Genomic DNA, 8,314 nt, shown 5'->3' on the forward strand with positions numbered 1-8,314 from the left:
CATGATCTCCATCACCAGGCTGCTGCTGGGGCTGGACACCACGCCCGGCTCCGGCTACCTCTGCGCCGTGAGTGACGGGCCGGGGGACCCAGGCGGCACAGGGCCAGCCCCCCCTGCCCCCCGCTCAGGCGCCCCCCCCACTCAGCCCCCTCCCCCTCAGGCACCACCCCCCACTCAGCCCCCCCCCGCCCCCCCCCCCCGCTCAGCCCCCCCCCCCGCTCAGCCGCTCAGCCCCCCCCCCCCGCTCAGCCCCCCCCCCGCTCAGCCCCTCCCACTCAGGCCCCTCCCTCAGGCACCCCCCCACTCAGCCCCCCCCGCTCAGGCACCCCCCCGCTCAGGCACCCCCCCCACTCAGCCCCCCCCGCTCAGGCACCCCCCCACTCAGCCCCCCCCCGCTCAGGCACCCCTCCCCCCGCTCAGCCCCCCCCACTCAGCCCCCTCCCCTCAGGCACCCCCCCCCCACTCAGCCACCCCCCCCTGCTCAGGCACCCCCCCCCGCTCAGCCACTCCCCCCCCGCTCAGACCCCCCGCTCAGCCGCCCCCCTCGCCCCCCCGCCCCCCCCCGCTCAGCCGCCCCCCCCTCCAGATGAAGATCACGGAGGCTGACCTGTGGATTGGCACCTACGGCCGCCTCTTCCAGAAGCTCTGCTCCTCCAGCGCCGAGATCCCCATCGGCGTCTACCGCACCCAGAGCCACCTCTTCCCCACGGAGGTGGGTGCGCGGGACGCGGGGGACCCCGGGCCGGACAGCACGCCTCCAAGCTCAGCGTTTCCAGCCCGTGGGCCTCTGCATGGGGTACCTGGGGGGCTGTGCCTCCCCAGAACCCCAGTGGGCGACGGGGAGGGCGGAGTTGGGGGGAGGGCGCCCCCAGGCACCCAGGCTCCCGTTTCCTTTGCAGCCCCACGACCTCCGAGTCCAGGTGAGCAGCCCCCTGGGGCGTACCCCGAGGCGCCTGCCGTCGGCGGAGTCCGGCCTGAGCCCACCCACCCGGCGGCCAGACCTGCTGGCCCGGGCGGTGCAGGCCCCGGGCAGTGCCACAAGCTGGTCCTGACGTGTGGCCACGGAGCAGCCCTGAGCTCGGGCGTCCCCCTCCTGTGCAGACGGGGAAACCGAGGCCCAGGGAGGGAGCCACACGTGCCACCTGCCTGCCACGCCGTGGCCCCAGCCCCAGGGACCGCCCGCCCTGCCCCAGCCCCAGCCCTCTGCCTCGGAAGGTGCTGGCCGGGTGGGGGTCCCCACATCACCCAGAGTCCCATGCACCCACTGAGCCCCACACACAGGCCCTGTGCTCCCCAGTCCACCATGCTCTGGTTTCTCCTGCCCACAAAGTGGAGAAACTGAGGCACAGAAGGCGGGCACCCCTGGCACCAAGGCCCAGAGGTGAGGGAGCTGACGGCGGACAGGCCTGCAGGGGGCTCAGCCTCACGCCCCCAGATAGAGAGGAAGGCACTCTGTCCCTGGGCCCTGCGGTCCCCACAGGAGGCTGGGATTGTGCTCCCATCAGCAGCTGGCTCCCCAGCTGCGCCCACCCCCCGGCCCCGCACCCCCGCCCTGGGCTCCTCGTCCTCCCCGGCCCCTCCCCCCGCCGCCCCCTCCCCGGGTCCCCGCTCTCCAGCTCTCACTGCCCTCGGCAGTCCCAGGTCTCGGTGAGCATGGAGGACTGCGAGGACACGCAGGAAGTGAAGGGACCCTGGGGCGGCCGGGCGGGGGCCGGCGGCAGCACCCACGGCCGGCACCCGGCGGGCAGCGACCCGGCTGAGCACCCGCTGCTGCGGCGCAAGAGCCTGCAGTGGGCCCGGCGGCTGAGCCGCAGGAGCTCCAGGCAGGGCGCCCGGGCGGCCGCCGAGAGCATCAGCCAGCAGCGCCTCAGCCTGTCCCGGCGCTCCGAGCGGCAGGAGCTGTCCGAGCTGGTCAAGAACCGCATGAAGCACCTGGGGCTGCCCACCACGGGCTACGGTAAGCCCGGCGCCCGCCCGCCCCTCCGTCCCCCTGTCCGCCCGCCGGCCGGCCCACTCCAGGCACTGCGGCCGGTCAGAGCCCTCAGGGGAGGCCACGGGCCGCTGTCACTGGTGCCGCGGCCCAGACGGAGGGCGGATCCCGCCCGCGGGGCCTCAGCGGCAACGAAGGGGCAGCAGCCAGGAGGCCGCAGGAGGGGAGGCCAGGCTGGGCGCCCGGAAAGCTCGGGCACAGGTCGGGGGGATCGGCTGTCAGACGCACAGGCGGTCAGCACGGCAGGGCCACGGAGCCGCGAGGAGAACAGGGGCGGGCAGGGCACCGTCGGCCGGAGCGCGCAGCAGGGCACCCGGCCGTGCCCCGTGGGACCCACGGCTCAGCCCCCCTTCGCCGCCCGGGCCCCCCTTCTCTGCAGCTCGTTTGGGGGGACGTTTGTGAGCGTCACCGCGATCGGGCCCTGCTGGCTCAGGAGCCCGTCCCCTCCCTCCCTCCGGGGACGCTGCCTCTGGTGACGGGGCCGAGGGCCCGGCTCCCGCCCGCCGCTCCGGGCCGTCCAGCCGCCGCTGCGTCCGGTTCCGCCGGGGCCTCCGCACTGCTCGGCCGGCTCTGCCCGCTCCCCCTGCTTCCTGCCGCCCGCCTCCTGGGCCAGCCCACGAGCCCCTTCCCAGCGGGATCCGCCGGCTGGGGCTCGTCCAAGGCGCCCAGGGCTCACGAGGGCCAGGCTGTCCTCAGCCCTGGGCCTGTGGGGGAGCGAGGCCGGGGTCTGGGGTCAGGGCCTCGGGGCCTTCGCAGCCCTGCCCCACTCCCAGCCGCAGCTTGCCTGTCCCCTCTGCTGTGCCTGCCCGGCTGGCAGGGTCCCCCTTTCCGCGGAGCAGTGATGCCGAGGGGGGCGTGGTGCTCACGGCCGTGGGGAGCGGCAGGTGGAGATCCCAGCCGCCACCCGACCCCGGCCTCGTGACCCCGCCCCGGCCTCGCCCTCGGAGCCGGCAGAGGAGCCGACGTCCACTCGGTCCCATCGCTTCCCAGGCGGCCAGCTCCCGCGTGCAGCCGGCTGCCCTCCCCGCTGAGCCGGGCCTGCTGCTTGCTGACCTCTCTCTCTCTGTCTCTGTCTGTCCCTCTTCCTGTGTGTTCCGTAGAGGATGTAGCAAATTTAACAGCCAGTGATGTCATGAATCGGGTAAACCTGGGATATTTGCAAGGTAATTCTGCTCCGGCAGACGGACAGACGGACGGGCCGCCGCCTCGGGACACGCCCGCCTCTGTGGAGGGCGGCCTGGTGGCCAGCAGGGGGCGAGGCCACAGGGAGGGTCCCTGCAGGGGGGCCTCGCCTCCCAGGCACCCAGGCACCCAGGCAGGGGCCTCGGCAGCCCTCCGCCCCCGCGGTGGCGGCTGGGACTGGCTCCGGGGTCCTGGTCGGTCTGTCCTTGTTCTTGTCTGAGCGTCAGGTTGCACTGACCTCGAGGGCAGTCGCCTGGCCTGCAGCTGCCCCCCGGACCACCGAGTCCCCCAGGTCTCTGTGGGAAGCACCCAGATGGATGGTCCCAGGCCACGGACCCGCCGTCGTGGTGGACGTGGTGAGGCCTGGAAGGGGGCCGGACCCCCCCCCAGACCCTGTGGGCCGCCCGAGCAGGTGGAGGGCTGACCTCCGGCCCTGAGACCCCGGCCACAGCCTCGCCGTCCAGTCCCCTTCCTTCCTGGGGACTCCCGTGGCCCTGGGGCGCCCCTCTGTCCAGGGTGCAGGAGCTGACAGGCCAGGGACGCAGCCTCCGGGCTCCGGGCTCCGGGCTCCGGGCTCCGGGCTCCGGGCCGGCATTGACACCACAGGCCGTGTGCTTTTCCTCGTGTCACGCTGACGGTGCCCCAAGGTGGGGGGGCAGCTGCAGGCCGGGGGGCGGCTGCAGGCCAGGGGGGGCGGCTACAGGCCGGGGGGGCGGCTGCAGGCCGGGGGGGGCAGCTGCAGGCCGGGGGGGGGGGCGGCTACAGGCCAGGGGGGGCGGCTGCAGGCCGGGGGGGCGGCTGCAGGCCGGTGGGGGGCGGCTGCAGGCCGGGGGGACAGCTGCAGGCCGGGGGGCGGCTGCAGGCCGGGGGGGGGCAGCTGCAGGCCGGGGGGGGGCGGCTGCAGGCCGGGGGGACAGCTGCAGGCCGGGGGGGGGCGGCTGCAGGCCGGGGGGGGCAGCTGCAGGCCAGGGGGACAGCTGCAGGCCGGGGGGGGGGCAGCTGCAGGCCAGTGTCGCTCCCACAAACGGGGCTGTGACGACCCCCCTCCCCCCGCTTCCTGCCGAGGCTCCCTGAGGTGGCCGCCCTGCAGGGTCACTGGGGGTCACCAGGTGGTGTTTCCTGAGCCCCCCCTCGTGTGGGCCTGAGAGGTGCTCGGCCGGGAGCGGCTCCTGGCCCAGCCTTCAGCACAGACACCCACTTGGCACCGGGCAGCGCCCGCCCCAGGGCCCAGGCCAAGGATTTCGGGAAGAGAGTGTGGCTGTTAGGCTAAGGGACTGGAGGCTGGTACCTGGTGACCCCCCAAGGGCCCCACATGTGTCAGCCGAGGTCCCCCTGTGCCCCCGCCCCCCACCCCGGGAGCCGCTGAGCTGGACCCTGCCTGGGGCTCGGACACTGCGGGGCCGATTCGCGCTGCAGGCTCCATTTCACACTGCAGCCCGTCCCCTCGTCTGGGTCCGACCCTTGTCCGGGGTCCGGCCTGTCCGCTGTCCCCTCACCCGGAGTCCGGCCTGTCCACCGTGCACTCCCGCCGGAAGCGGGGGCAAGGCCACCAGGGCAGGCCCTGGGAAGGCCGTCCCAGTGACCTGACGGCCGTTCTGGGGAGGAGGTGCCCTCAGACGCCCCCGGTGGGCAAATGCGGCCACAGCCGTGCAGGGGACTCGGCTCCGCCTGGTGGGGGCCCCCCCCCAACCCCCTGTGTGTGTGGCCAGGAGACCCCTGTGAGGTGATGGTGTTTCTCTGGAGCCCGTCCTCGCCCTGCGGGCCCCACCTACAGCCACCCCGGGAGTGGGGCGCGATGGTCCCCCACAGGCCCTGCATGAGCCAAGGGGTCTCACTGGGCTGGCGGTCGCGGGAGCCGGTGGGGCTGCAGGAGGAGCTCAGAGCAGGAGGAGCAGGGCCCTGGGGCAGGACAAGCCCAGGACTGGGTCATGTGTGCGCAGGTGTGCAGAGGCATGTGGTGTGTGCAGGTGTCCATGGTGTGTGCAGGTGCCCACAGTGTGTGCAGGGGCAGGTGTGTGTGCACGTGTGCTCGGTGCCTGCTGGGGCTGCCCCATCTGTTAGATGCTGCCTGCTCTGGCTGAGCAAGTGGCTGGGTGTGGGCAGGAGCCGGTGCCGCTGCCCCTCAGGGCCAACCCTGTGCCGGCTGGGGGCAGGAGCCGGTGCCCATGGGGGACCCCTGTGCCGGCTGGGGCCGGGGACAGTGTCCATGGGGGACCCCTGTGCCTGCTGGGGGCAGGAGCCGGTGCCCATGGGAGGCCCCTGTGCCAGCTGGGGGCCAGTGTCCATGAGGGACCCTGTGCCTGCTGGGGGCCGGGGCTGGTGCCCATGGGGACAGTCCTGGCTCAGTTGCCAGGCTGAGGCTCAGGCGGGATGGCCAGGAAGGCTGGCAGAGCCCTGGCTCCTCCGGGCCGAGGGGTGACGACTGCGGGGCCCTGTCTCCCCTGCAGACGAGATGAACGACCAGCAGAACACCCTCTCCTACGTCCTCATCAACCCGCCGCCCGACACGAGGCTGGAGCCCAACGACATCGTGTGAGTGCCCGTCCCTCCACGCCGGGCACCCGGCCGGCACGCCGGCCGCCGCCTCCATCAGGGGCGGCGCTGACCAGGCCCCACCCCCCGCAGGTACCTCATCCGCTGCGACCCCCTGGCTCACGTGCCCAGCGGCGCCCAGAGCCGCCACAACAGCTGCAGCCACAGGCTGGCCTCCTGCAGCCCCGAGACGCGTGACGAGACGCAGCTCTGAGCCGGGCCCGCCCGCCGGCACGCGGACGATGCATGAGCGGCATGTTCTGCCCAGGGCTGGCCGCCCGCCTGCCCGCCGGGGCCGCGCCAGAGCCGGGACCAGAGGAGGCCTGGCCGAGGGGAGACCGGCGGGAAGCCTTTTTAACGTTTTTACGAAGCTCACGGTCCATGTCTGCACGAACGTACCACACGCCTGTGACCGCGTGTGGTGCGGGGCCGGAGCTGCAGACGCTGCCCCCAACGCACACTCACAGGAGGGAGAGGCGCCGCCCACCGAGCCTGTTCTCACGCTCTCCCCTGAGGGCCCGCTGGTCTCGGGCACAAGGAACCAGGCCCGGGTCACGGGCGGAGCGGCAGCCCCTGCAGCCGGGAGCCCCGTCCACACGAAACAAGCACAGGGGCCCCGGATCCACCGGGAGCCCAAGGGGCGGCTCTGGACAGCGTGTTGGATGCGTGGAGGAAAGTGGGGTCCCGGGAGACCCCAGAGGGGCCCAGGACTCACCAGGCTCCGGCAGCCGAGACTCTGCAGCCCCGCCCCCGCGGGCACCGGGTAGACCGCCCCCCAGCCTGCTCGACGCCCTTTAACCCCAATCTGAAGCACAACCGGCCGAATCAGGCCTCTCCGAGGGCGGGCCCTGGGTGCCCGCCTGCCAGGTGCCCCCGAGGCTCCCTCGTGACTGTGACGGACAGGTTTGCGTGGTCCGTGCCAGAACCTTCTATTAAACGATGCTTTCTGCAAACACAAGCCTGGTTGTCCAGCTCCCCAGGCTGTTTCACGTTCCAGGCCTGGTCTCCCCTCCCAGCTGCCCCGCTGGAAGTTAGAGACACCTGCTCTGGCTCCACCCGCCTGGGACCGCGGGGACGCCCCCCCACCCCCAGCACACGCCCCTGGCCGGGCGCCCGGAGCAGGAGGCAGGGCCCACGAGGTCCCTGCAGCCGGGCAGCGAGGCGGGGGAACGGAGGGCTCCCTGGCCAGCCCAGGGGTGGGCACAGGGACCGGGCACTGCCTGCAGCTGTGTGCTGGGTGCAGCCTGTTTGGGCAGGGCTGCCCGGGGGGATGTGTGGGCCACCAGCACCCAGGTTCTGCTCGGGGTGTGCCCAGCTGCCAAGGGACGAGCCCCACTTGGTTCCAGGTGGGGGTGGGAGAGGGACCAACCCCGAGGGAGGGCTGCAGGCCCCCGAGCAGCCAGGAGCCTCAGGAGGGGCCAGATGGGTGGGACCCAGAGCCCGGGGTGGCGTGAGGCTGCGGGTGTAGCGGGTAGCCTGAGGCCCAGCCCTGGGGGGGGGTGAGGGCTCCTGAGTCCCCTCTGGTGCCATCACCAGCAGAGCCCCCACTCCTGCCCCAGGTCCCTGTGGGGGAGGGGACCTCCACCTGGGGTCAGCCCAACCCCCACATCCTGGGAAGTCACCTGGGTTCCCCTCACACGGAGTGGCACGCGGGCCAAGGAGGGGGCGGTGAAGACACTCAGGGAGGCTGCCGTCGGTCCCGCCCCCTGGGAGCCTGTCTGGGCTGCAGGAGCCGGTCCTAGAGCCGGAGCCCACAGCCCAGAGGCAGGCACCCCTCCCACCCTGGTGAACCCCAGTGGAATGCCTCCAAGGTGCCTTTCCTTGGTGGCTCAGGTCTGACCCCGTGAGCTGCAGGCTCTCCTGGTCCCTGAGGGCTGGGCGGGCCCATCTTGCAGGGTGGACACCAGCTGGGGCCTGAGGTCCAGGCGGCGGCCGAGTGGCTCCAAGTCCAGGACGTCAGTCCACCTGCCCGGGGCCTCGCGGGCTGGGGCTGGGCACTTCCTGGCATTCCCAGCCCAGAGCTGGCCAGGCCCCTCCGTCCCCAGCAAGGGCGGCAGAAGCACCCAAGGGCCCTGGCTGAGCCCGTCCACCAGGCCCTGCAGTGTCCGCCTGAGGCCTCGGCGCCGCAGGGCCTTCCCTGGGCTCTGGCCGCCAGCGCTGAGCCGGGAAGGGCACGGTCCCATCTGGACGGCAGCCCCAGGCCTGGCCACCCAGCCCCTGGGGCCTGCAGAGGCCGACCTGGGGGGCGGCTTGCACAGCTTCGCAGGGGGACGAACCACATCGAGAAAGGCCCAGAGGGGGCGTCCCGCAGAGAACCCCAGGCCAGGCCAGGATGGACGGGCAGAGGGCAGACAGGAGCTGCCGCGCCCACGTGGCTGGAAGAGGCCGGCTCCCGGGGTGGAGCAGGTCCCTGGGAAAGGCGTCAGCCCCTGCGGGGAGTGGCTATAGGGTTAAGCCTCGGACAAGTCTCAGATTATTTTATTTTTATCTCTTTTTAAAAATTATATTTTATTGGTTTTTTAGAGAGGAAAGGAAAGGGAGAGAAACAGCAATCAGCTGCCTACTTTACAACTACTACTGGGGATGTGTCTGCACCCAAGGTATAGGCCC

General features: G+C 72.6%; 1 protein-coding gene across 1 annotated transcript; it reads left to right on the forward strand.

The window, feature by feature from the left end:
- The first annotated feature begins 6 nt into the window (after positions 1-6).
- Positions 7-6,421, forward strand: LOC311616121 (potassium channel subfamily T member 1-like). Its single transcript, XM_084907344.1, has 7 exons — positions 7-67; positions 587-712; positions 900-920; positions 1,636-1,957; positions 3,091-3,153; positions 5,620-5,704; positions 5,798-6,421. The coding sequence occupies exons 2-7, from the start codon at positions 587-589 to the stop codon at positions 5,916-5,918; spliced, it is 738 nt and encodes a 245-aa protein (XP_084763470.1). The 5' UTR covers positions 7-67; the 3' UTR covers positions 5,919-6,421.
- Positions 6,422-8,314: the final 1,893 nt, after the last annotated feature.

This window comes from Pipistrellus hanaki, assembly GCF_964339955.1.
Source record: "Pipistrellus hanaki genome assembly, contig: scaffold_62, whole genome shotgun sequence".
NCBI classification, from domain to species: Eukaryota; Metazoa; Chordata; class Mammalia; order Chiroptera; family Vespertilionidae; genus Pipistrellus; species Pipistrellus hanaki.

Excerpts from the sequence above, each read along its gene's own strand:
- LOC311616121 (XM_084907344.1), top strand. The coding sequence starts at position 587 with ATGAAGATCACGGAGGCTGACCTGTGGATTGGCACCTACGGCCGCCTC. Across the intron at positions 713-899 it reads GCCACCTCTTCCCCACGGAG|CCCCACGACCTCCGAGTCCA; the intron begins GTGGGTGCGCGG and ends TTTCCTTTGCAG. Across the intron at positions 1,958-3,090 it reads GCTGCCCACCACGGGCTACG|AGGATGTAGCAAATTTAACA; the intron begins GTAAGCCCGGCG and ends TGTGTTCCGTAG.